The following is a 27716-nucleotide window of genomic DNA, read 5'->3' on the forward strand; positions in this document are numbered from 1 at the left end:
GATTAATCACCCCAAACCAACTTTTGCCACCCTCCCCTCCTCCCCCCAAAGCTTCCTTGGACCCATAGCATCCCTCAGCCTCTGCCACTGCTTCCTTCTGGTCTCTGCAAGCCCATCTCAGGTAACAGATAATCCGAATTGGAAGGGACCTTGTAGGTCATCTAGTCCAACCCACCGCCCAACTTTCTTTTCAACTGTAGGCAAATAATGTGGAACTCTTCTTAAAGTGGCACTTCCTAATGTGGCATTTTAGGGTCAGTTTGGTCTCGTAGTTATATACAGATTAAGAGTTGGAAGGGATCTAGTCCAACCCCCAGCCTAGCAGACCCTACACCATTTCTGACAGATGGCAGTCCAACCTCTTCTTGAAGGTCTCAAGTGATGGCGCTCCCACAACTTCTGAAGGCAACTTCTGTTCCACGGGTTAATTGTTCTCACTGTCAGAAAGTTTCTCCTTATTTCCAGGTTAAATCTCTCCTTGATCAGTTTCCATCCATTATTCCTTGTCTGGCCTTCAGGTGCCTTGGAGAATAGCTTGACCCCCTTCCTCCTCTATGGGGCAGCCCCTCAAACGTTGGAAGGCTGCTCTCCTGTCTCCCCTGGTCCTTCTCTTCCCTACACTAGCCAGACCCAGTTCCTGCAACCGTCCGTCGTATGTTTCAGCCTCCAGTCCCCTCATCATCCTGGTTGCTCTTCTCTGCACTTTTTATAGAATCTCAACATCTTTTTTATAGTGTGGTGACCAAAACTGGATGCAGGACTCCAGGTGTGGCCTTACTAAAGCTTCATAGAGTGGTATTAGTCCCTCCCTTGATCTCGATTGTATCCCTCTTTTAATGCAGCTTAGGATTGGGTTGGCTTTTTGGGCTGCTGCTGCACTCTCAGAGTTGACCTTCCTTTTCAAAGTTGACCATCGTCAACTCATTCCAAAACCTCCACGCCTTTTTTGCATGATTGCAACCCCACGCAGCACCGTTTTCAAAAGCCCACCTTGCACAAATGACACACAAACCAGCTGGCCAAGTGGGGGGGGGGTCAATGGCCACGCCAAGTCTGGGCCAAGGCAGCAGAGACCCCAGCTGTTGAGCACCCCTGGAAAAGCAAGGGACGGGGGTCTTCCCAGCAAGAGACACCCCCCCCCCCGCAACAGCAACAAAATGCAAAGTACAAACTTGAAGGATTTTTCTAGCGACTGGAAAGCGGAATGAAATCGAGCAACGCTGTAAGCTGCTCAGAAATGCTTGATAAGAGATGGGCGGTATATAAATTTGATAAACAGATATATAAATAGAAGGATCAATAAATAAATAAGCAAGAAGCCGATGGGCGTTTTCCCCATCCTGACTTCTTCAGCCAAATCTCCATGCAACTCAAAAGACGGCTTTTTCAAATCTAGGATTTAAATGTATTTTTATATACAGCACAACGTTTAGGTTATTTTAAAAAAACGAAATAGACATTTCAGGATATAAACAATTGTCCGAGGGAAGCTGCCTCTTCAATGCAAGGCCAAAGGCTACCAAGTGGCCACATCAGAGACTGCCCCGTGCTAAAAACTGACTATTTCCCCTTGACCAGTCAATGGTGGTTTATTCCACAAGCTCTGATGAGCGAAACAGAGTTGGTGCGGTTTGTGTGAAACCCAGTTATGTGCCAGGGCTGGGTGAGGGGTGGGAATCGGTGAGATCCAGCAGGAGGAGGATGGCCAAATTTAATAGCAGGGAGTAGAGATGGACCATTAATTTAATACATGCCAATATTGAGGGGCTGAAATCTTGGTGGCAAGAAGGGAAAATGCCACCTCGGTTGGGTTATGCAAACCACCTCAAGCCCACATAGTTCTCCTTCCCAACCTCATAATCCAGAGACCTGCAAACTTCTTCCGTACTTCCAACCATGTGAGAACTTACCATTCCTACCAGCCTGGCTGTGGACAGAAATATTTCTTTGCTGACCATCACGGAAAGCATTAGATTAGATGGAGAATTCCTGCTCCGCCCAAAAATTATGGGTTTGATCCAGGGGTCCCCAAACTTAGCCACTTTTAAGACTTGTGGACTTCAACTCCCAGCACTCCTCAGCCAGCTATGCCTGCTTTTCTCTCTCTCTCAATCTCCTAAAGTGGTGAGAGATTGCAGAGGAAGGGATTGCAAGAGAGTAAGCTCTGCTGGCTGGAGAATTCTGGGAGTTGAAGTCCGCCAGTCTTAAAGTGGCCAAGGTTGGAGATCTCTGGTTTAATCCTTCACGCCGGATATGCAGAATGGGGTCTGAATCTTTCAAAGAGAAATACTTTTTTTAAAAAAAGGGAGGGAGAACCACACAGTATTTCCCTACCCCCTGGGGGTTCCACATCTCTCTTCCGGCGCATGGATTTCGGCCAGCCCGTGTGGTTTGGAGGCAAAGACATTGGCCCACTGAAAGAGAAAGTGGCTTTGTCTGCACGCACAAGGAGCCACTCTTTTGCGGCGCTGGCCCGTTTCAAACGGCCGACTTTGGAAAGCTGACATGCTGTTTGGGAGACTTAGAGGAAGGAACAGAGATTTTGGAGGGGGAGGCATTCTGTTTTTGATCCCCCAAAAGTTGCATCCTGCTTGAAGACGGCCTGAGTGAGTTTTTGCCTGCTTGACAACAATCCTTGCCTCTCTGCTAACTCATTAAAAGAAGTGTTTCTTGAGCTTGACCACTTGAAACGGAGTGGACTTCAACTCCCAGAATTCCCCAGCCAGCGTCTTTCTGCCTGCCGCATGTTTCCTGCTGGGGAATTCTGGGAGTTGAAGTCCACCTTGCTTCAAGTGGCCAAGCTCAAGAAACACCGATTCAGTGATCAAAGAGACCAACTCCCACTCAGATTTATTATACTAGGGAGGTCTCCAAATTGAGCAACTTGAAGACTTGTGGACTTCAACTCCCAGAATTCCTCAGCCAGCATCTTTCTGCCTACTGCATGTTTCTGGCTGGGGAATTCTGGGAGTTGAAGTCCACAAGTCTAAAGTGACCAAGTTTGGAGACCCCGGTATTAAGAGATCCTCTCCCCCCAAAAGAATCTTCATTCAACCAAAAACCTCCATCAAAGAAACCATCACTGCTGGTCTTCAAGGTTCAACCTCCACCTTGAAACATCTCCGATGTTCCTTTACATCCCCCCAAAGTTGCCCCTGCACCCCTGGATGAGTGGGGGGGGACCCACAATCTGTAGCTCCCATCGGTTCTAGAATGAAGAAAACTGGCCGTTGTTGCGTTAACCCAGCACTATTGTTGCAAAGGGTTCAAACTAGGCAGATGCAACCTGCAAAGAAAGTCTCTCTCTCACACACACACACACACACATCAAAAGGAGTGGAGGAAAGAATGAATGCAGGGCTCTCTCCCAGGGTTCGGGGGACCCTCTACCCATTCTGCATGACTACCTCGCCCATTGTGGGTCTTTAGGACAAGAAAGAGGGCAGGTGGGTGGTTGCCAGCCAGAGGTGGTATTTGCTAGTCCTCAGAACTACTCAAATTTTTCTGCTACCGGTTCGTCGGAACCAGTCTGAACCGGCTGAATGCCACCTCTGGTCTTCTTAAACGTGGCTGTTGCAAGTCTTAGTAATTGTGGCCCCGGAGCAGCCAAAAAATGTTCCAATAGGTTCCATTTCTTTTTGTTATTTTCCAACCTCCAGAAATGAGATTATTGGGAAGGTGTTGAGTGCGAATTCAAGACGAGGCCGGGGTTGCTCCAGTCAAGGTCCTCCTTCCAGTTTTTTGGTCCTTCTTCGTCCTGCGGCAGGCCTTCAGAGGACGCTGACCCTCTCGGCCAAGCCTTGCATTTCCATCTCCTGCTCTCCGGCCTCCTCTTCCTCCTCCTCCTCCTCCTCTTCCTCCTGCAGCCGGCGAACGCGCAGGTGCTCGGGGTACTGCAGGCTGTGCTCGGCCGCAAAGTGCTCCCAGCGGGCGTCGTCGCTCTCGTGGGTTATGTAGCGCTCGCCCATCCGGCTCTCCAGCTCTCGGAGGTCCAGCCAGGTCTGGTAATCCTAGACGGGGAGGGGGAGAGAGTGGGGGGGCAGAGGGAAACCACAAAGCAGGTTTGTTGTATTTGCAGAGGGTCCTAGGGACCAGCTGGTGAGCCCAAATCTCACTCCTTTCTGGCACGGATGGTGTTACCTAGTTGGGTCATGAAACGTCTGCACGAAAACTGTCAGGTTCAGAGAGCACCAAAGACCCCACAGTCCTCCTCCTCTTCTCCCCACTCCCCTCAAACCTACAAACCCCACTCCCTTCTAGCACTGATGATGTTACCTACTCTGGTCATGAAACGTCTGCAAGGAAACCAAGCTCGGAGAGGCCCGAGGTCCCCTCGATTGAAGACTTTTACAGTCTAAATGTACAGAGGCCACCGTGGCGGGGAAGACTGACCCAGAGCGATTCCATGCAACCCACCAACCCCCACCTCTCCCACCTACCTGTAGCCAAGTGTGGCTGAGTGACTTATCCACACTGTAACGTTTCCTCATCTTCACCTGCAGCAGGTTGTTGATCAGGTCGATGGCTAAGAGGAGGCAAGACAGGAGAAGCGAGCCTTCAAACGAGGACTGTTTAGGAATGAAATTCATTCAATTTCTGTCGCCACCCAACTCAACCCAAGTGATGCGAGGAGGGATGGAAGGATGGAAAGAAGGGAGAGAAGAAGGGAGTGATGGAGGGAGAAAGGAAGGAAAGGAAGGAAGGGAGGGAGGAAGGGAAGGGAAGGGAAGGGAAGGGAAGGAAAGGGAAAGGAAAGGAAGGAAGGAAGGGAGGGAGGGAGGGAGGGAGGAAGGAAGGAAGGAAGGAAGGAAGGAAGGAAGGAAGGAAAGGAAGCAAGAAGGAAGGAAAGGAAGGCAGGAAGGGAAGGAAGGGAGAAGGGAAGGGAAGAAAGGGAAGGAAAGGAAGGACGGGAGAAAGGAAGGAAAGGAAGGGAGGGAGGGAAGGGAAGGGAAGGGAAGGGAAGGAAAGGAAGGAAGGAAAGGAAGGAAGGAAGGAAGGGAGGGAGGGAGGAAGGGAGGGAGGGAGGAAGGGAGGGAGGAAGGAAGGAAGGAAAGCAAGAAGGAAGGAAAGGAAGAAAGAAGGGAGGGAGGAAGGAAGGAAGGGAGGGAGGGAAGGAAGGAAGGAAAGGAAGGAAAGAAAGAAGGAAGGGAGGGAGGGAGGAAGATGCTATACTGGCTGGGGAATTCTGGGAGTTGAAGTCCCTCCACCTTAAAGCGACCCAGCTCCCATCCTTTCAAGCCGCGCCCTCTTTCTAAAGGCAATTCACCTCCGACCGAGATCTGTCGCCACGGGTTGTGTGGGTACATGAAGTCGGCGTTCTGGATCTGGTCATTGATGTCCTCGTCCTCGTTGAACGGGAAGGTGCCGCTCAGGCTGACGTACATGATGACGCCCACCGACCACATGTCCAGTGAGCGGTTGTAGCCCTGGTTGAGTAGCACCTCCGGGGCCAGGTACGCCGGCGTGCCCACCACCGAACGCCGGAAGGATTTCTCCCCAATGATGCGGGCAAAGCCGAAGTCGCACAGCTTCACCTGCAGAGCCGAGACAGGACGGAGGCTTAATAGCTGACCGGGGTCAGCGGTATGTCAGGACTCCGGCAGTGACCCCCCCCCATTTAAATCATGAGCCTCGAGCGGAACTTCCAAAACTTCAAAAGGATTTAGTGGAAGTTAACATGCCAGCACTGCCTGGGTGTAGCCGACTCTGAGGTGCATCATTCATTGTCACCCTTTGTCATGTTGCTCGGCAAATGATTCGTAGTTACGACGGTCGCAGCATCCCCCCAGACTTTCCGGAAATACCAGAAGTGACGAAACGTGCCCATTTTTCGGCCTCCAAGGCTGCAGAGGCTTCCCTCGAGCCTCTGGAAGGCCGAAAAAGACCCCAAAGTCAGCAGGAGGAACACACATGTGCACTGCAGGTAAGGGGGGGGGGAAACCCGTGTGCATTGCCTTCTGGGTGCCGTCTCACGTGAGTACACGCACACAATTTTCGGCACAGGACCCCGTAAAGGTTAGCCACCACTGCCCTAGGGAATACGACGACGGTCGTAACGGTGAGGAGAAATGTTGGGCTCCATTGTGGTCATAAGTCAAGGACTGCCCTGTAACTCAGTTAACTTGAACTTTCCCACAGGGGCCTCATCTTTCACCCCGGACACGAAACACAATGTGTGGCCCTGAGATTTTTGTGGACTAAATTCAGCAGTTCCTCTCCATTTCGACTGCATTCCCAGGCCCCCTTTCTCTCTCTCTCCTCGCTTCCTTTCCATTCCTGAGGCAAAACCCACCTTGTTCTCCTCAGCCAACGTCAAGCACAAGAACACGTGTGGAAGAAAAACATGGTTACTTTTTTTTTAAGTCAAGCGCCACGCATTCATCGTTACACGTAATTCAGTCTTTCAACCACGCTGCGCTCGGGGATCACGGCCAGCCCTGAAGGGAATAATTCTCAAGGGGGGGGGGGGGAAGAGTTCATGGTTGACTTGAATTCTTGAAGAATTGGGGTCAACTATCCCCCCACCAACAGTGGGACGCAGTGGCTCAGAGGCTAAGATGCTGAGCTTGCCGATCAGAAAAGGTCGGCAGTTCGGCGGTTCGAATCCCTAGCGCCGCAGAACGGAGGGAGCTCCCGTGACTTGTCCCAGCTTCTGCCAACCTAGCAGTTCAAAAGCACGGGGGGGGAAAATGCAAGTAGAAAAATAGGGGCCCCACCGGCGGCATATAAAGAGAATGCTTATAAAATGTTTTACGACATTAGCTGTATTAGATGGATCCCAATATGAATCCGGCATGTTGGAAGTGCTCAAAGAAAAAAGGCACATTCTATCACACGTGGTGGTCCTGCCCGTAGACCCAAAAATACTGGTTAAAAATTAAACAATGGTTGCAAGGGATTGTTAATGAACCAATAGAATTAGAACCGGGAATTATTTTTATGGGGGATATTCAAAAAGAAATATGGGAGAAATATAAAATATATAGTGCTACATATTCTAACCGCAGCCAGAATTGCTTACGCCCAGTGCTGGAAACATACATGAATACCACCAGAGGAATGGATTATTCAAAAAATAATGACTTGTGCTGAGATGGATAAATTAACACCCATGTTAAAAGAGAAAGAGGAGACTGAGTCTTATAAGACTTGGGGAAAATGGTATGATTGGATTGAGCAAAGATAGATAAATGGATGACGGAAAAAATTAATGATAAGCAACATATAAACTAATGTTTATATTTGCATAAATGGTATATATTTGTAAATAATCCACAAAATAGTAGTCTAAGACGAATGCCACAAACTGTTGGAAGTTAAGATATTTGTACTCCTTGGTTGTTTTTTTTAAGTCATAAAAGACTAATAAAGTTTATTTTAAAAAAAGAAAAGGAAAATAGGGACCCCTTTGGTGGGAAGGGAACAACGTTCTGTGCGCCTTCAAAGGCATTTAGTCGTGCCGGCCACATGACCACGGAGACGTCTTCGGACAGCGCTGGCTCTTCTTCGGCTTTGTAACGGAGATGAGCACCAGTGCCCCCACAGAGCCGGAAACGACTAGCATGGATGTGCAAGGAGGGGAACCTTTATCTTATCCCACAAACGCCATTTTGCCTTTTGGGGTGACAGGGACGCTAGCGTGCAACAGGGAAGCTCCGAGGTTTGTCCAGAGGTGCCCAGGACACGCCTTAATGCAAAGAAACGGTTTACCTGCGGAAAGGGCTCGGCGGACGCCAGGAGGACATTTTCAGGCTTCAGGTCGCAGTGGACGATGTTCTTGAAATGCAGATGTCGGAGGGCAACCAGGACCTGAGGGGACAGGAAATGTCCAGAAGAAACAACTTTGCCATCAAGTAACTTCTAGTGTCAACAGAGCAGGATCTTTGGAGCTCTCTGAGTGGAGCTGAGAGGTCCTTGGTGCTCTCTGAGTGGAGTGGTTTGCTTGCAGACGTTTCATGACCTAGCTAGGTTATGTCATCAGTGGTGGGAGGGAATGGGGTTTGTGGAGTGGAGAAATGGGAGGAGGAGGAGGAGGAGGAGGAGGAGGAGGAGGAGGAGGAGGAGGAGGAGGAGGAAAGGAAGAAGAAGAAGAAGAAGAAGAAGAAGAAGAAGAAGAAGAAGAAGAAGAAGAAGAAGAAGAAGAAGAAGAAGAAGAAGAAGAAGGAGGAGGAGGAGGAGGAGGAGGAGGAGGAGGAGGAGGAGGAGGAGGAGGAGGAGGAGGAGGAGGAAGAAGAAGGAAAAAGAAGAAGAAGAAGAAGAAGAAGAAGAAGAAGAAGAAGAAGAAGAAGAAGAAGAAGAAGAAGAAGAAGAAGAAGAAGAAGAAGAAGAAGAAGAAGAAGAAGAAGAAGAAGAAGAAGAAGAAGAAGAAGAGAGGACTTTGGGGTCCTTGGTGCCCTCTGAGCTGGGTGGGTTGCTTGCAGACATTTCATGACCTAGCTAGGTTACATCATCAGTGCTGTAAGAGAATGGGGTTTATGGACTGGAGAAATAGGAGGAGGAGGAAGAGATCTGTGGGGTCCTTGGTGCTTGGTTGTTTTCTTGCAGACATTTCATTACCCAACTAGGTAACGTGTTCAGCGTTGGGTAAGGAAGGTTGAATGACCTAGTGCTTAGTCCTTCTCCTCCACTACTCTGCAAATCCCACTCCCTTCTAGCACTGATGATGTCACTTACAGAATGGGGTAAACATGATCAGAAGCAAAAGACAGAAGTTACATTTGACATGTCGATAACTTAGAAAAGGGACCGAGAGAGCCCTGTCTTTCTTTTGGAGATGGCTGGAGTCATTCTGGCGCTAGAACAGCCTTGACAGGTTCCAGGTGGATCCCCACTTTCCTTCCAGACAGCCCCAAAGGGGATTTCTGCTCTTTGTTTTAAGGGATCTATAAAGGAATCTGTTTATAGATTAGAGACTGGGAACAATCTCTAATCGTATCATTGGTTTGCAGATCAAGGCAGAAGCGTTAATTTTAGTTAGGACTCTGGCGCCACCTAGCGACAAGTCCCTGCATTACATCCTTCAAGATTCGGGCGGCAGGAAGTTTATTTATGAAGAAATGAAGGAAGGAAGGAAGGAAGGAAGGAAGGAAGGAAGGAAGGAGGGAGGGAGGGAGGGAAGGAAGGAAGGAAGGAAGGAAGGAAAGAAAGGAAAGGAAAGGGGGAAGGAAAGGAAGGAAGGGAAAGGAAAGGAAGGAAAGGAAAGGAAAGGAAAGGAGGGAAGGAAGGAAGGAAGGGAAGGAGGGAGGGAGGGGAAGGGAAGGGAAGGGAAGGAAGGAAGGAAAGGAAAGGAAAGGAAAGGAAAGGAAAGGAAAGGAAAGGAGGGAGGAAGGAAGGAAGGAAGGAAGGAAGGAAGGAAAGGAAAGGAAAGGAAAGGAAGGAAAGGAAAGGAAAGGAAAGGAAAGGGAGGGAGGGAAGGAAGGGAGGAAAGGAAAGGAAAGGAAAGGAAAGGAAAGGAAAGGAAAGGAAAGGAAGGAAGGAAGGAAGGGAGGGAGGGAGGGAGGGAGGGATAGATTTGGAGAAGCATTTACCTGGGTGATCAGGAACTTGGTCAGTCTCTCTGGGAGCCGTCCCTTCTCCGAAGACAAGATCATCTCCAACATATCCCCATGGAGTTTCTCCATCACGACAAAGACTTTCTCCGGGGTCTCAAACATGCACTCCAGATTTACAATCCCAGGGTGCCTCAAACTCTAAGACAGCGTCGAAATGAGAAACGGGAGGCTTAGCCTTAAGGAAAGGGGGCTCCCCAGCCCACCCCTGCAGAGGGATTAGCAGGCTGGGTGCCCCAAGAAAGTCAATCGGTCATTTTATTTGTGGCGCTGACCCCCCAGAGCAAATATCTACGCAGCCTGTTGGAACTTGAATAAAAGAAGAAACCAGCTATAACCTCCTGTAGCAATATAACTGAAATTGTAAGTTTAAAAGCTTATAGATAGACTACTATACAGAATAACGGAGTTGGAAGGGACCTTGGAGGTCTTCTAGTCCAACCCCCTGTTGGGCCAGGAAACTACACCATTTCAGACAAATGGTTATCCAATTTCTTCTTAGAAACTTCCAACGTTGGAGCATTTACAACTCCGGGATAAATAACCTTTGTTGTATTTATTTTTCTTACTGTGGGCACACTGGCACACATTAAAAATGAAAATTCTGTTGCTTATATAGCTAAGAAACATTGATACAGTAAGGCATTAAAGCAATTTGAATAAGGCAATCCCATCATTAGAACGGTAAAATTACCAGACTGAAGTATAGTGTTATTATAATACTAAAATCCATGAAAAAAATAGGTGTAATCAATAAAAAAAATATTACATCTAGAGAAAAGGCCATGCGGCAGCACAGTGCTTCTCAATCTTGGTCACTTTCAGATATGTGGACTTCAACTCCCAGAATCCCTTCCTGGCTGAGGCATTCTGGGAGTTGAAGTCCACAAGTCTTAGAGTTGCCGAATCAGGAGAGCCCTGGCTTCAAAACCCAAATAATATATTTATATTTGTTGTGGTCTGCCGACAGCCTGCGGAGATGGCAGCAAAGTCGGACAGTGGGGAGGAACGTGGGCCAGTCCGGGAGTCTGAGGAGGACTTGGATGAGGGTCCTGCATCCAATGCAGAGATGGGGCCTGGGCCATCTGGGAGTTGTGTGCTGACTCTGGTGCCTCCAGAATCTGACATCAGCAAGGCAGAGGAATAGCGGGAGCCTGTTCCCAGTTTGCGTATGCGCAGAGCTGCCAGAAGGCAAGAGCAGCTGAGACAAAAGGGGCAACTCGGGAGTAAGGCTTGGAGGTGATGGGCCCCTCCCATAAGACATAAAGGAGGAGCAAAGGGACAGGAACCTTTGCAGGAAACAACTTTGTTTGTCCTGGTTGGTTTGAACTCTGAAGCTCTGTGTTGAATTTGTGCTCTCTTTATTTAGCCTTGTACAGCTAACTGGCAATTTAGTCGTTGGCAGCATTTCAAGGGAGATAAAGGTGGGTGCTTATCAGACTTATCCCGAAGGACTTTGGCAGACTTCTGTGGGACTATTTACAAACTGGGCTGTGAATGACTATAATTCACAGCTGTTGAAATAAAACAAAAGGTTTTTGGGACTAAGCTTCTGTTTGTTAATGTCTCAGGGAGCCTTGTGTCATGCCCCTGGTGGAGACTGACTCTGAGTCAGAAGAGGAACAGCCGACAGGGAGTGGAAGTGTGGCTCCAGAGGTTGTGGAGGAGGCTGGGGAAGGGCAGAGGCCGGCTGAGCAGTCAGAGGAGGACCCAGGCACATCCCCTCTCCATCCTAGGGCATGCAGGGAAGAGAGGATAAGGGAGAGATGTGGTCTACTCGGGAGGAGAGGGCCTTGATCTTCTTCATGGGCTGCAGCTGTGACAACTGAATAAAGAGGACGGACATGCGTACAGGCGAGCGCTGGAAACAAAGCGTGGAAATCTCTCTAGTTTATGGTTCCTCTCTAGTTTGGCATCCTCCCCAGTGTGTGTTCTGTTATCTGTGGGCTTCCTCCAGCCCTTATCTTGCCTGGTTGGTGTTGCTTTTTTCCTCCTTCTTGTAACTGTTTGTGTGGGAGTTTTTTGTCTTCTGTGAAGGATATTCGGAGCTTGGAAGCAAAGTTGAAGGAATAAAAGGGGCTTCACCTGTTTTCTGTGACTGTGTTTCTTTTGTATCCCACCCTGGGTCATCACACCTTGATCAGAACAATACTGCCCAATGACGCCGGCAACTTAATTATTAAAAATGAAATAAAAATGAAAAGCGAGAGTCCACCGACAGGGGTGCCGGAAGATTGGATGGGCCTGCTTACCTGCAAGATGGCAACCTCGTTCCGCAATTGGCTCTCCTGCTTTGTGGGGAAACGAAGCTTGTCGATGACCTTCACCGCCACGTCCCTGCCTGTCTTGCGGTGTTTCCCTGACAGGAGAAGAGACAGCCAGCTCTTAGCAAGAAGTTATGGAGTTAGTTGGTTCCAACCCACCTCCAGACCAACTAGGAGTGTCGCCAGAGATGACACATCCTCTGACAGGGCGGGAACCCTTGGGGAAACCAAGGGTTGGTAGATGCCTTCAAGACTTCATCTTTGGCCCCCAATGGGCTTGCCGTCTCTTTCTAAGGGTTGGCTGAGTTTTTGATTGAGGCCAAGGGCTGATTTTTTTTGGAAAGGGAAACTAATTTCTGGAAAGGGAAACAAGCTTGACTCAGCCTTCCATCCTTCCGAGGTCGGTAAAACGAGGACCCAGATTGTTGGGGGCAAGAGGCTGACTCTGTAAACGGCTTAGAGAGGGCTGGAAGGCACTGTGAAATGGCATAGAAGTCTAAGGGCTACTGCTAAGTGCTAAGGAAGGAAGAAGGAAGGAAGGAAGGAGAGGAAGGAAGGAAGGAAGGAAGGAAGAAAGGAAGGAAGGAAGGAAGGAAGGAGAGAAGGAGGGAGGGGAGGGAGGGAGGGAGGGGAGAGAGACAGACAAGGAAGGGAGGGAGGGAGGGAGGAAGGGAAGGAGGAGGGAGGAAGGAAAGGAGGGAGGGTGGGCCCTGGTGGCACAGTGATTAGAATGCAGTATTGCAGGCTAACTCTGCCCACAGCCAGCAGTTCAATCCTGACCATCTCAAGGTTGATTCAGCCTTCCATCCTTCTGAGGTTGGTCAGATTGTTGGGGGCAATATGCTGACTCTGTAAACTGCTTAGAGAGGGCTGTAAAAGCACTGTGAAGCTGTACATAAGTTTAAGTGCTACTACTAAGTGCTAAGGAAGTAAGTAAGTAAGTAAGTAAGTAAGTAAGTAAGTAAGGAAGGAAGGAAGGAAGGAAGGAAGGACCCTTGTGGTTGTAAGTCAAGGACTACTTGCCCAGTGATGGGGGGGGGGAAACTCTGTTTGTGGCTCCCCTTCAGTTGTTGAACTTAAGTTCTCAGCACAGCAACGACCAGAGACAAACAAAGTTGAACATTGCAAGATTTGAGGGCCACAATTGGTCCTTTGGGAGACCCAGAGACTGTCTCCGGGGTCATTCCCACAAGCTTTGGGGTGCGTATCACTACATTTCAAGACTGGCATGGTGGAGGGTTGTGAAAGGAGAACAAATCCAGCCTCCCTCCTCGTTTTTGACCTGTGTGGCGAGCTGCCATCTTGACTTTTTGACACCCGGTTAGGACGCTTGTCAGGGCTCCAGTAGTTACCCCCATTTTAATCATGAGCTGGATTTTCAAAGCTTAAAGAAGATTTATTAGGAGTAAACATGCTGGTGCTACCTGGGTGCAGCCGACTCTGAGACACATCATTCCCTGTCACCCTTGACCCTGGTTTTCCCCACCTCCTGGGTGTATCATAATTCATATCCTCCAATGGGACACGTCCATAGCCCAGAGTCACCAGTTAGATATTTGCACAGCAGAAACTTCAGTCACTTAGTTACTATCTTTGAAAACATTTATGGAATGCAATTTCGGTTTTTGCAAGCTGCTACACTGCTCCCCCACCTCCTCCCTTTCTGTTGGCAACTCTAAAACGACCATAGAAATATTGGATGAGTTGACAAAGCCAAGCCCACCAGTTGGGTTTACCTCCGTAGACCACACCAAACTGCCCGGAGCCCAAGACCTCATCTGGGAAGATCTGGTAGACGGTGGCAATGTCCTGCAATTGGACAAAGAAGTCACCTCTTGAGGTCACCTCCAAGCAGGTGAGGAGAATCAAAGAATGAGATCCAGAGGCAGAATGAATGGAGGATGCCGGGACACTCACCACGTTCTCCTGGATTTGGCTGTTGGACACGGAGATCCTCAAAGACGCTTGTCCTAGATGAGGCAGGACCAAAAACAAAACAAAAATTAACCTCCTCCATCTCTTCATCACTGGAAGCTTTCAAGAAAAAACTGTCAGAAACGGTGTAGGGCCATGATGGCACATATGTGACGTAAGTGGGACACAGAGCCACTTCTGCCGGCATGCGAGAGGTCATCCAGAAGAGTCCTGCTGCGCCACAGCGCCCCCCCGCCAGCCAGCCGATTGTCGGGTATCCTCCTCCCTTTCTGTTGGCAACTCCAAAACGGCCATAGAACGGTTTTATGAGTTGGCATGGCACTCACTGTGCGGGGGCTGCCCCTGGGCAGCCGGCACCCCCTGCAGGACGACGGGCATGAGGGCTTGACGGAGGGCCAACTCCCAGGCCTTGGCGTGTTCCAGGCCATCCCCGCCATGCTGGGGGTTGCTGGGGGCGCCGTTCTCGCCCACGTAGTAGGTGGCGTTGGCGGTGACGATTTCGAAGCAGTGAGGATTGGCGCCAGGTGGCAGGAGGGAGAGGTCCTGAGCCACCTCCACCGTCAAGATCTCGGACAGCGGGATCTCCTGGGAAGTTGGAAAGGCGGCGAGAATGGAAAAAGGGAAATAAACCAACTCTTCCCCACCTAGGGATAGTCCTCGTTTAACGACCGTTGGCTTAACAACCGTTCATGGTTACAGCAGGCCCCCCCTCAAAAGGTGCTTATGGACTGGTTCCGAAGTTCTGACATCTCTCCAGCCTCCCCTGTGGTCACATGGCCCATATTTTTTGGCTGTTTGGAGCGTCCGGTGAGATTTACATTTTTTTGCATGCACACTGAGTAGATTGACAATGGCGATGAGAGAACAGGAAGAAAAAGATTACGATAAAATTTGGAATTTGTTCCATGAAATGGCTAGACAGAAGAGTCAGAAATTGAAATATGTAATAATGGTATAACGTATCATAATTGGTTCAGTTAGACTGAGTAAGGAAATGAATATAACTCAAGTAAAGATGAAATGTATTTTTGAAAGACGGTAACTATAATGTTAATGATAATACAATAATTGATAAATGTGATATAAAATATTGATTAGAATGGTTATAAATATAAACAAGTAAGAAACATATGATAATATTATTATGCGCACAAGATATATGTTCCCAACCGACACACCATTGGAACCGAAAGATGGATTTATTTGTCTTTGCTTTTGTTATAAAATAAAAAAAACTTTTTAAAAAATGGAATTTATTTCCATTTTGTGGGCAAAAGCATCCATAGTAAATCAGGGGTTCGAGTGGAGGCTGTGGGAGATGCTTCAGTCTGAGCAGGGGGTGGAGTGGATGATCTCAAGGGCCTCCCACCCCTCTGGAATACTCTATTTATTCGCCTCCTGGGCTGTGAAAGACCCAACGGCTTCTCCTAATCTGCTCACTTTTTCTACCCCAAGGTCTCCGATGGGAGAAGGCACCCCACCTGCTGGCTCCCCACCTTCGCCCCCCTGTCCTGGAGGCCGCGAGGAGACAGACAGACCCACCTTGTAGTAGCGGTTGCTATTGTTGTTCTGGAAGAGGGTGAGGCACTTGCTGTCCAGCCGCCAGTAATGGCGTTTCCGCTGCAAAGGGAGAGAAAATAGAAAATGTTTGGGGATTGGAAGGAGAGGAAGGGGCTTCTCTCTCGCATTGAAAGGCCCCCTCTTGGCTCAGCCTGCTAATGAACTTGAAAAAAGGTGGACTTCAACTCCCAGAATTCCCCAGTCGGCATGCTAGCAAAATTTAAGATGTATAAACTACATCTCCCAAAATTCCCCAGTCGGCATGCTAGCAAACTTTAAGATGTGTGGACTACAACAACTCCCAGAATTCCCCCTGTCTGCATGCTAGCAAACTTTAAGGTATATAAACTTAAAATTTTTCTCCCACAATTCACCAGGCAGCAGGCTAGAAAGAATGGAAGTGGAGTGAACTACGTCTCCCAGAATTCTGCAGTTGGCCGGCTGTTGAACTGGAAGACGAGTGGACCACAACTCCCAGAATCCCCCATCTTTTTCAATTGCCAAGCTTGAGAAACCAGGCTCTAGAACAGTGGTCTCCCACCTTGGCAACTTTAAGCCTGAAGGACTTCAACTCCCAGAATTCCCCAGTCAGCTTTGCTGGAGGAGAATTCCTCAGCCAGCTTTGCTGAGGACTTCAACTCCCAGAATTCCTCAGCCAGCTTTGCTGGGGACTTCAACTCAGTCAGCTTTGCTGGAGGACTTCAACTCAGAATTCCTCAGCCAGCTTTGCTGAGGACTTCAACTCCCAGAATTCCTCAGCCAGCTTTGCTGGAGGACTTCAACTCCCAGAATTCTCAGTCAGCTTTGCAGCCAGAATTCTCAGCCAGCTTTGCTGGAAGAGCTCAACTACCAGAACTCCCAGAGGACTTCAACTCCCTCAGCCAGCTTTGCTGGAGGATTCTCAGCCAGCTTTGCTGGAGGACTTCAACTCCCAGAATTCCTCAGTCAGCTTTGCTGGAGGACTTCAACTCCCAGAATTCCAGGAGTTGAGGTCCTCCAAGCTTAAAGTTGCCAAGGTGGGAGACCCCTGCTCTAGAGCAAGGGAGGTCTCCCAACTTGGCCCCTTTAAGACGTTTGAACTTCAACTCCCAGAATCCCCGGTCCCTGGGGAAGGGGGCAGCCCCATCCTCTCGCTCACCAAGGTGTCCTTGTTGCTGAAATGCACCATCCAGCCTTCCTTCAGCGCCGTGCTGGATTTCCGCGTCGTCTGGCGGACCGACTGTACCACACGCATCAGGGGGATGTACCCCATGGAGCTGGGGAGAGGGGGCCGAGGGAGAGGGGGGGGCACAGGTCAGTGTAGTTGGGGGGCAAAAAGAGCAGGGACACTAAACACACACACACACCCCTCCCAGTGGGAAAAGACCCCCTCCAAGATGGGGAGCGGCTGACTGGAAGTCCTGAAAAATCAGAATTACCGACGGCTATGAAACTGGGAGAAGAGAAAGAGCCGTCATACAGATAAGTCCTTGACTTACGACCAGGGGTGGCATTCAAAAATCCCAGCCACCGGGCAGCGAACCGGTTGCTGGGTGGGCATGGCCACAATGGATGTGGCCTACCGGAACTTCTGGTTCGGCCCTTTTTCGCCTTCCCCAGACTCCGGAGGCTTCCCTCAGGCCTCTGGGAGGGCGAAAGCAGCCTCTCCCGGCCTCTGGAGGGTCTCTTGAAGCAGGAAACAGGCCCGTTTCCGGACTTCCACAACTTCCGGTTCGGCCATTTTGTGCCTTCCCAGACCCGGAGGCTTCCTCAGGCCTCTGGGAGGGCGAGCAGCCTCCCGGCCTCTGAGGGCTCTTGAAGCAGGAAACAGGCCCCTTCGACTTCCACATCTTCCGGTTCGCCATTTTGTGCCTTCCCCAGACTCCGGAGGCTTCCCTCAGGCTTCTGGGAGGGCGAAAATGGCCTCCCCCGGGCTCCGGAGGCCTTCCGGAAGCCGGAAACACGCCCGTTTCCGGACTTCCTGAACTTACAGAAGGCCCGTTTCCCCCCTCCCAGAATCTCCATGTGGACCCTGCACTTACCTGAATCCAAAATGGGCCACCTGGAGACCCCTGGGAGGGAAGGGGAGGGATGGGCAGGGCCAGCCAGTCGGTTCAACTACCGATTCAGAGAACCAGTTGTAAAGTTAACATCCGGTTCGCCCAAACCGGTCCGAACCGGTAGAATACCACCCCCTGCTTACGACCACCGTTGAGCCCATGAGCCAAGAGGATGGCGCACCCGGGGTCTCTGCCTCACCTTTGGGACTTCTGGAGGCTCTCCGCGTCTTCGTCCATGTGCAGCTCGTTCTCCGAATGAGACCCCGGGATGATCCCCGAATCGTCGGACTCGTCCATGAGCGAGTTTTTATCCGCCTCGCTGAGATCACTCGATTCTTCCATCGGCACATCTGGGGGGAAGGAGAGCGGGGAGGAATCCAGTGAGGCAAATCCAAACCTGATTCCCCAGGCGCATCAGGTTTCTAGTCCTCAAGGCTCAGGAAGAACCAGCAAATTGCCAGAGATCTGGTAATCCGTGGGTACCTCGAAACGGTCAAACGGGGTACTAGAGAGGTAGTCCTCGCCTTATGACCACAGTGGGACCAGGATTTCCTGCGCTAAGCAACACAGTTAAGTGCATCGCGCTCAACTTTATGACCTTTTTGCCACGGTCGTTAAGCAAATCACTGCCATTGTTAAGCGAATCGCACGGGTTAGAAACACTGTTTGAAGGTCAGCTTTGCATTGTTTGACGCCAATCCAGCATCTGGTGTCCTTCTGCCCCTCCCGGGGTCCCAGTCAGGAATAAAATCCCACCCACCCCACAGCAAGAGTCTCCTCCTTCTTGCCCCTTCCTGCAACATGAGATGTCTTTGGAACTCACCGCCACCGTTAAAGGACGCCTCTCCCAGGCAATCATTGGGCACCCGGGTCGCACAACGCTTGTGACAGTTGAATTTGCAATCTGGAGGGGAGTTTGGGGAGGGGGGGGGAGAGAAAAAGAGAGAGATTAACCTGTTTTTCAGTGACCCCCGCTCCCCGAAAGCCACTCGCTTCCCCTGTGTCCATGAAAAGGGGTGACTAGGAGGCTGTAATGCCATCAGCCACCAGCAGGGGGAGACCGGGAATAAAACAGGTTCTGTGTTAATGTATTGAAATTTAAGAGCTGGCCAGTTGCTGTAAGGCTGATGCAATAAGGAGGAATCAGCATAGCATGGGCATTGCCCTTTTAAGACAAAGAGTGGATCTAGAGAAGTTTTACCTCTTTAAGAGGTGTCTATATAAAGGCAGGCATTAGAGGGCGTGTTCTCTCTCCTTGTGTCCTTCTTCATTGTAGAGTTTCTCTTGTATATAAACCACTGTTCATTGTGTGCTGTGTGTTTTGCTCCTGGGATGTCTCGTAATAGGAGTCATGCTGCAAACGCTCAGACATTCTGTAAGGCTGCGGATATCTGGTGGCAGGGAGTTCCCCATTCCCCCTCCTCACCTTTGCACTGCAGGCCCTGGCGGAAGAGCCCCTTCAGGAGCTTCTTGCAGTACTGGCAGACGGTGGGGCGGGTGTAGGAGTGGATGAGAAAGGTGTGGGGCACCTTCACCTTGGAGAGAAAGAGCTTGTCCAGCTCGATGGGGCGGCCAATGTAGGTGCAGGAGGTCAGGCGGCGGGGGAAAATCTCCGTGGAACTCCGGCTCTGGATGAGGCGGAAGGAGAGGAACAGGATCAGTACAGGGAGAGAAAGGGAGGGAGGGAGGGAGGGATGGGAGAAAGGAAGGAAGGAAAAGAGGGAGGTAAGGAGGAAGGGAGGAAAGAAAGAAGGGAGGAAGGAAGATGGTGAGGAGGAAGGAGGGGGGAGGGGAGAAGGAGGGAGGGTGGTAAGGAGGAAGGAAGGAAGGAAAGAAAGAAGGAGGGGGGAGGAAGAAAGAAAGGAAGATGGTGAGGAGGGGAGGAGGGAGGGGAGGGAGGAAGGAAGGAAGAAAGAAAGAAAAAGGAAGGGTGGGTGAGGGAGAGGGAGGAGGGAGGGAGGGAGGGAGGAAGGAAGAAAAGAGGGAGGTAAGGAGGAAGGAAGGAAAGGAAGGAAGGAAGAAGAAGGAAGGAGGGAGGGGGAGGGGAAGGAAGGAAGGAAAAGAGGGAGGGAGGAAGGATGGTGAGGGAGATGGTGAGGGGGAAGGAGGGAGGGAGGGGAGAAAGGAAGGGAGAAAGGAAGGAAGGAAGGAAAGAAGGAAGGAGGAAAAGGAGGGAGGGAGGGATGGGGAGGGAGAGGAAGGGAGGAGGGAGGGGAGGGGGACAGGAAGGAAGGAAGGAAAAGAGGAGGGGGAGGGAAAGATGGGGAGGGAGGAGGAGGGAAGGAGAGAGGGAAGGAGGCATGAAGGAAAGCTGCTTCGGAGTGCTCCAAAACCGTTAGAAATTACTGAATCACAAAAGTGACACACCGATGAAGGAGAATTCACGCTCCGCCCCGAGCACATCAGGTTTCTAGTCCTCAAGGCTCAGGAAAAACCAGCAGAGCCAAAGCAAAGCCTCCTCAGACCCAGCGTGGGGGTGGTGTGTGGCAGCCAGGGCTGACTCACCAGCTCGTCCGGGACGCAGGGCAAGGACTCTGTGGTGGACAGGCGCAAGGACTGCGAGTTGGCCAGCGAGGTGGACGAGAGGCGGCGTTTCCTGGCGCTGCTGCAGTTGTTGGGGATACTGAAGGCGCAACGCTTGTGGTAGTTCAGGCCGCAACCTGAGGGGCGGAAGAGGCCAGAGAGGCCAGGAGAGTGAGGAAAAAGTATTTCTTTCCATAATCATTTCAAATGCTCTGCCAGTAAACTTATATTCCCTACACCGTTCGCTCTGCAGGCTGAGAGGGAATTTACAACAGCCCTGCAGGGTAGGCCAATGCTCAATTTTAGTGTTTCTCGACATAGGCAACTTTAAGCTGTGTGCGGACTTCAACTCCCAGAATCCCTCAGCCAGGAGCTGGCTCTGGAATTCTGGGACTTGAACTCCACCCAGCTTAAAGTTGGCCAGGTTGACAAACATTACTCGTTTAGGCATGTCTTTTAGGTCTTCCTTTCTGACAGTCCAAACATCTGGGCACATCCAGATGTTTCAAGACCCCGAAAAGTCATTTTTCCCACATGGAAAATAAAAATAAAGACTTTTACGAGAAATAGATTAGTTAGAACAATTAATCCGTGGAACAACTTGCCTCCAGAAGTTGTGGCTGCTCCAACACTGGAAGTTTTTACGAAGAAGTTGAATAACCATTCGTCTGAAGTGGTGTAGGGTTTCCCACCTAGGCAGGGGGTTGGACTAGAAGACCTCCAAGATCCCTTCCAACCTATTCTGTTCTGTTCTGTTCTATTCGATTCTTATTTATTTTATTTTATTTTATTTTATTTTATTTTATTTTATTTTATTTTATTATTTTATTATTTTATTTTATTTTATTTTATTTTATTTTATTATTTTATTTATTTTATTTTCTATTCTATTCTATTCTTATTTATTTTCTATTCTATTCAATTCTTATTTATTTTCTATTCTGTTCTGTTCTGTTCTATTCTTATTTATTTTCTATTCTGTTCTGTTCTGTTCTATTCTTATTTATTTTATTTTCTATTCTATTCTATTCTATTCTATTCTATTCTATTCTATTCTATTCTATTCTATTCTATTCTATTCTATTCTTATTATTTTCTATTCTATTCTTATTATTTTCTATAATATTCTATTCTATTTGATTCTAATTGCTCATTCTTATTGCTATGGCTTCTTTCCTCCAAGGAAAATAGGAGATATAGATGGCCATCACAAAAAAGGAATAAAAAAACCCACCTCTGACCATCCCTGTTCTCTATTGCAGCTTTCCCTTCGCCCCTTCCCCAAAGAATGCAAATCCCGAGTGCAAATCTAGCTTTCTTAGAAGTACAAAACTGCATCTAGGGGAGGGAGAGGTTTCATACCATCACATTTGAGGCCTTGGCGGACCAAACCGAAAAGCATCTCTCCACAGTGGTCGCAGAATGCCGGTGCCCGGTAGGAGTGGACGTTGAGAGCATGCGGACGGATCTGGAAGTCCTCAAAGGTAGCCGAGGCTGCAGAAAAAGAGAGAGAGAGAAAAACTGAGGGGAAGAAGGAATATCCAAATAATTTTTCTTTCCTTTCCCTGTCCTTCTCTCTTTTATCTTCCTTTCTTTTCCTTCTCTTTCTTTCCCTACTTCCCTCTTTTATCTTCCTTTCCTTCTTTCCTTTCCTTTCTTTCCTTATCCTTTCTTTTTTTCTTTTCTTTTCTTTTTCTTTTCCTTTCCTTTGTTTTCATTCAAGAAGCAAAACCTTTTGGTTAAGTTAGTGAGCCTCTGAATTTTGCTGATTTCCAAATCTCAAACCAAGCCCTTTAAGTGGGTTTTTAGCTAGCAGAAGACAAGATAAGGTAAGTAGCTGCCTTATTTTATCTATCTATCTATCTATCTATCTATCTATCTATCTATCTATCTATCTATCTATCATCTACTTGTACATATTGTTTAATTTAGCTATTCTAGTGCAAATGATCGGCTCTATAAACTAACAAGAAGGGGCTGGATTCACACAGCCTGCAAAGAAAGATTTTTTTAAAAAAAATGTACTCCAAATTAAAAACAACCAAGCTTAGCTGCTGATGCATTTACCTGATTGCTAAACTTGCTTTTAAATTGGGGGAGTTGAGAAGAGGAGGAGGAGGAGGAGAGGAAGAGCAGGAGAAAGGAAAAGATAAGGACTGTGGGGTCCTTGGTGCTCCCTGAGCTTGGTGATTTTCTTGCAGACGTTTCATGACCCAGCTAGGTAACATCATCAGTTCACTGCCTTCTCTAACCGAGGCACTTTACCTGAGAGAACCACCTCTACCAAGTCACCCTCCTGAATGTCAGAGGCGGCTCGAACCAGTTGTAAAATATTGGTTGTTGAAGCGTCATGTTTGAACAGCAGGATTTTATCGTAGAGGCCATAAAACCCGCACTCAGGAAACTGCAAAAGAGAAAGACCAGCATGGATCAGATAAGCAGTGCAGGAAAAACACCGTGCAAAGATCAGAATTTTGGTACCAGGGAAAGGCAGATGCGTGGCTCTAATGGCTCGAGGTTTGGGGGAAACACAGCCTTGCGCCCTCTTGGCTGTACAGGTCAGTCCTCATTTAGCAACTACAATCGGCAACTCAGTCGCTAAATGAAACGGTCGCTAAGGGAAGCCGCAACTGTGCCTACGAAGAAACTTCAGGGTTCTTTTCCGTTATGAACCTGTGAAGATTGTAAATGAGGCGGTGGCTAAACCAGGACTAACCACCCTGTTTCCCTGAAAATAAGACCAAACTGGAATATAAGCCCTAGCATGATTTTTCAGGATGTTCATAATAAATAAGCCCAACCCTGAAAATAACCCCCAGTTAAGATTGGCAGCTAGATGGATGCATTTAGACCCGTATTTCCCCCCAAATAAGACCCAACTGGAAAATAAGCCCTAAGCATTTTTCAGGAGGCTCGTAATTATAAAAATGCCCCGAAAATAACCCCCAGTTAAGATTGGCAGCCAGACGGATGCATTTAGAACCGTATTTCCCCAAATAAGACCAAACTGGAAAATAAGCCCTAAGCATTTTTCAGGAGGCTCGTAATATAAGCCCTATTCTGAAAATAAGCCCCAGTTAAGATTGTCAGCTAAATGGATGCATTTAGTACCGTATTTTCCCCAAAATAAGACCTAACCAGAAAATAAGCCCTAATGCATCTTTTGGAGCAAAAATTAATATAAGACCTGGTCTTATTTTCGGGGAAATATGGTAGATAAGGAGATTCCTGCTGGACCCCCAAATCTTTTTGGGGAACACTCTCAGTATACATAAAAGAAAGATACATTCGTTAAGAATCAAGAATCATCAGGTACAACACTTAATGATAATTGTAGGGTACAATAAGAATAGAATAAGAATCAGAATAGAATAGAATGGAATTCTTTATTGGCCAAGTGTGATTGGACACACAAGGAATTTGTCTTGGTGCAAATGTACATAAAAGAAAAGATACATTCATCAAGATTCAAGAATCATCAGGTACAACACTTAATAATAGTCATAGGGTACAATAAGCAATCCAATCATACTAGGAAACAGTCAATATAAATCGTAAGGATACAAGCGACAAAGTTACAATCATACAGTCACAAGCGGGAGGAGGAGATGGGCGATAAGGAGTGATGAGAAGATTAACAGTAATAGTAGTGCAGACTTTGTAAATAGTTGGACAGTGTTGAGGGAATTATTTGTTTAGCAGAGCGATGGCGTTCAGGGGGAAAAAAACTGTCCTTGTGTCTAGTTGTTCTGGTGTGCAGGGCTCTGTAGCGTCGTTTTAAGGGAAGGAGTTGAAACAGTTTATGTCTGGGATGTGAGGGGTCTGTAGATATTTCCACAGCCCTCTTTTTGACTCGTGCAGGATACAGGTCCTCAATTGAAGGCAGGTTGGTAGCCATTGTTTTTTCTGCAGTCCCAATTCCACTCTGGAGTCTCTGTCTGTCCTGTTGGGTTGCAGAGCCAAACCAGACAGTGATAGAGGTGCAGATGACAGACTCAATCCTTCCTCTGTAGAACTGGATCAGCAGCTCCTTGGGCAGTTTGAGCTTCCTGAGTTGGTGCAGAAAGAACCTTCTTTGTTGTGCTTTTGTGATGACGTTTTGGATGTTAGGTGTCCATTTTAGGTCTATTCTAATTCTACACAATCTACATAATTCTACATAATCAAAATATAATTCTACATATTCAAAATATCAAACTATCAAAACATAATCAAAATAATCTAAGTATTATTTTGACAGGCCTGTCAAAATAATCCATATTTATCAGGTAGGACCAGTGGTCTGTGTAGGTCAGAGATGGGCAATTATGGCCCTTTGGCATCCTGTGAACTACAACTCCCAGAATTTCTCAGCCAAGCATGAGTGGCTCAGGCATTCTGGGAATTGAAGTCCACAGGTTACCATACAGCAGAGGTCTCCAACCTTGACCACTTTAAGACTTGTGGACTTCAACTCCCAGAATTCCTCAGCCAGCAGAGCTTTTTTTTCTCTCTCCCTCCCTCCCTCCCTCCCTCCCACTTTTTCTCTCTCCCTCCCTCCATTTCTCTCTCTCTCTCTCCCTTTTTTCTCTTCCTCCCTCCCTTTCTCTCTCCCTCCTTCTCCCTCCCTTTCTCTCCCTCCCTAACTCTCCTTATTTCTCTTCTCTCCCCTCCCTTTTTCTCTCTCCCTCCTCTCTCCTGCCCTCCCTCCCTCCCTCCCTCCCTCTTTCTCTCTCCCTCCCTCTCCCTCGCTCCCTCTTTCTGTCTCTCCTTTTTCTCTTCCTCCCACCCTTTCTCTCCCCAACTTTCTCTTTCTTTCTCTCTCTCTCCCTCTTTTTTCTCTTCCTCCTTCCCTCCCTTTCTCTCTCCCTCCCCCCACTCTCTCTCTCTCTGCATCCCACCTTTGCAAAAAAACCAAAAGGCAGGTGACCCTTTGTGGCGCTGCCAACTCGGCACATATTTTGCACGAGGCTTTTCAAAAATGCAGGCCAACAACCTTGGGGCTGGGGGGGAGGTGAACTCGAATCTGGAGGGTTCCAGGAACAGCAGGGAAGTAGCAGCTCTGCGTGGCAGGCAGGCAGGTGGAGGCCGAGGGCTGCACAGGAAGCAGGCGGGTTCCAGGCAGGTAGGCAGGCAGGCGAGGCGAGGCAAGGCGGCCATGCGAGGCATCCTGGCACGGACAGTTATGCAAATCTCGGCTGTGATTTGTGAAGGGCTGGTCCAACTGATTTCTGACATTCCTTTGCAGGACAGATTGGCTTTCAAACGCTCTTTCTTGTCCTTTTCCTTCCTTCCTTCTTTTCTTTCATGCTTTTCTGGCATGCTTGCTTTTCCTTCTTTCTTTCATTCCTTTCTTTCTTTTCCCCTTGCTTTCCTTCCTTCCTTTTCTCTTTTCTTTCTTTTCCATCCTCCCTTCTTTTTTATTTTATTTTCTTTCCTTCTTTCTTTTACTCCTTCCTTTCTTTTCTTTTTCTTTCCTTCTTTCCTTCCTTCCTTCCCATCTTTCCTTCCTTCCTTCCTTCCTTCCTTCCTTCCTTCCTTCCTTCCTTCCTTCCTTCCTTCTTTCCTTCTCTATACACTTAAACCCTGAGATCCAAATCCACCCCCCTCTTAAGGGTTAAGAGGGTGAACGTCACTGCCCAGAGGATCCTGGGTTGCCCTCTGCCCTCTTGGGAAGAGCTTTACAACTCCCTTAAGAAAGTTCAAAACATCCTCAAAGATCCATCTCACCCTGGGAAAACTCCCCTCCCCCTCTTTTTTTTAACTATTACCATCTGGTAGTTTGGATCTCAGGGTTTAGATGTTTAGAGAAGGAAGGAAGGAAAGATGGAAGGAAGGAAGGAAAGAAAAAGAAAAGAAAAGAAAGGAGTAAAAGAAAGAAGGAAAGAAAAGGTGGTACAGGGCAATAATAAAAACAAGGACAAATAGGCTGAAAAAAAGCTTCTATCCCAGGGCAGCATCTCTATTTTATTCTACTCTATCGTGCAGTATTAATGCAATATCAGGGGTTTTCCATTCAAGGGCATGGAATGTGAGGGATGCGTGTTTGTGTTTATTTTCATGGTCACAATGTACACTAAAGATGGCATTTAATTTTGTTGTACCAGGTGCAACGACGATAAAAGTAAACTAAACTAAACTCTTGAAAATGCCACAACTTCTCAGCTGGATAGGGGGGGGGGGGGGGGAGGAATAGATTCAGGCTCCCCTATTCTATTGCACACACACACACACCGCTCCCCAGTACTGCGCAGCATTCAAACCTGGGTCCAAAAAAAAAACCACCAACTTATAAAACCGAGAATAAATTTAAGGGCAGATCAGTCCAGGCTGAGTTAAGGAGGGTAGGGTTGGGGGAGGTGTGTGAAAATGCCAGTGACTCACCCAGCTGGCACCAGCTCGGCTGGACTGCAAGGAGGGAGCAGACTGGGAAAAAGACCAAGACGTTGCACAAATCCCAGTCTTTTTTGTGTGTGGGAGGGGGGGCTGTTCCCTGCGATTGTGGGATTGCATTAGGGCTGGGGGAGAGGGCAGCCAGACCCCTGCCTGCCTGCTTCCCCCCCTCTCCGTCCTACAGGGCTATTTTGGTCTTTAGAGGGGCGATATGGAGCCAGGGATTCCCCATAGTTGTAGTTCTGCCAGAGGTAGGAATCAACAACAACAAACAAAATGGAGGCTTTCCTATCCGGTTCTGTGTTTCCAAAGGCAACAGCTGGCTGGCAGATGTGCAGCCAGGGAAAGCACCAAGAACATGAGGCGGGCGTTGGTGGGTCCTCTGCCTTGAGGATTGGGCGTTTCCAAGGTAGACGGTCTCTGAAGGTGGAGGATCGGTGGCATTAAGCGGGGTGGGGGTGCTTCTCTCCCCAAGCAAGGTTGGAAGCTTGTCATTTGCAAAGCAGCTGGCAGAGTTTGGACTTTTAAGGATGCGTTTCTCAAATTTGGTCACTTTAAGAGAGGTGGACTTGAAGTCCACCTCTCTTAAAGTGCTTTCCCATTTTTTTCAGAACTCAGATGATTTGCACCTCCTCAATCCACACCTAAGAAGGGCCTTTATATCAAACTAATCCATTCACACCAAAGGCACTTAAGTCTAAAATTAAAAACAGGCTTTACGGACTATTACAAAAACAGAAACAGGCCTAGTTTTCCAAAGAAGCAAATTCCCCCAAAATAAAACCTACTTTTTATTCGTAACACGCAGGACCTGGTCCCGCTTTATCTAAACTTTTAGTGTATTGTGCCACAGTGGGTACCCGGTTCACATTTAGGGGGCTGGACTAGAAGACCTCCGAGGTCCCTTCCAATTCTGTTACCCTAGTTATTTTCAACCGGAGATTAGATTCCGCATCTTGGAGTGGTGGCCCTAGAGGTGGAATTCTCGCCTCACAATCAGGAAGCTGTGAGTTCAATTCTAGTTAGAGGCAGATATTTCTCTCTCTGGGCACACGGATGAGAATATAGCTGCTGAATATGACTCCACCCTGGTGACAGGAAGGGCATCCGGCCAGAAAATACTCAGCTCCATTCAGTTGCCCAAACTCCACCCCACAAGGGATTATGGGGTCATTAAATGAAGATGATAATGATGATGATGAGATTCCACATCTTCCCTTTGTGAAGGCACCACCTTCTAAAGAATTTGCTTGTCCACTTAAGTCCAGAAAAAAAACACACATTTCCTGTCTCCTGCTCAGCCACAATAAGGATCTGAGGTCATAGGCTTTCAGCCCCGTTCATTTTCAGCCCCAGCCATTTCTCAGCTAAATTGGTCATTTTATAAGGAATCCTCAACATACGGCCACAATCGGGACCGGAACCGCCATCACTAAGAAAGACCGCTGTTGAGTGAGGCACGCCCGGTTTTACGA

General features: G+C 48.4%; 1 protein-coding gene across 1 annotated transcript in view; it reads right to left on the reverse strand.

Moving 5' to 3' along the window:
* Positions 1-1393: 1393 nt before the first annotated feature.
* PRKD2 (protein kinase D2) overlaps positions 1394-27716 on the reverse strand; it is a 31793-nt gene continuing 5470 nt past the window's right edge. Inside the window, exons 2-18 of the mRNA XM_087971266.1 lie at positions 22135-22273; positions 21232-21363; positions 19852-20006; positions 18773-18974; positions 18170-18250; positions 17546-17696; positions 16446-16563; positions 15290-15367; positions 14074-14332; positions 13730-13782; positions 13549-13621; positions 11801-11907; positions 9528-9689; positions 7711-7809; positions 5267-5534; positions 4440-4525; positions 1394-4010 (exon numbers count right to left, since the gene is read on the reverse strand). Coding sequence (XP_087827392.1) covers positions 3771-4010; positions 4440-4525; positions 5267-5534; positions 7711-7809; positions 9528-9689; positions 11801-11907; positions 13549-13621; positions 13730-13782; positions 14074-14332; positions 15290-15367; positions 16446-16563; positions 17546-17696; positions 18170-18250; positions 18773-18974; positions 19852-20006; positions 21232-21271 — 2172 coding nt within the window. The 5' untranslated portion in view covers positions 21272-21363; positions 22135-22273 and the 3' untranslated portion in view covers positions 1394-3770. The remainder of the gene's footprint in view (positions 4011-4439; positions 4526-5266; positions 5535-7710; positions 7810-9527; positions 9690-11800; positions 11908-13548; positions 13622-13729; positions 13783-14073; positions 14333-15289; positions 15368-16445; positions 16564-17545; positions 17697-18169; positions 18251-18772; positions 18975-19851; positions 20007-21231; positions 21364-22134; positions 22274-27716) is intronic.

This window comes from Notechis scutatus, chromosome 8 (genome assembly GCF_049901735.1).
Source record: "Notechis scutatus isolate UNSWTSFEM ecotype Mainland chromosome 8, rNotScu1.2, whole genome shotgun sequence".
Taxonomy (NCBI): Eukaryota; Metazoa; Chordata; class Lepidosauria; order Squamata; family Elapidae; genus Notechis; species Notechis scutatus.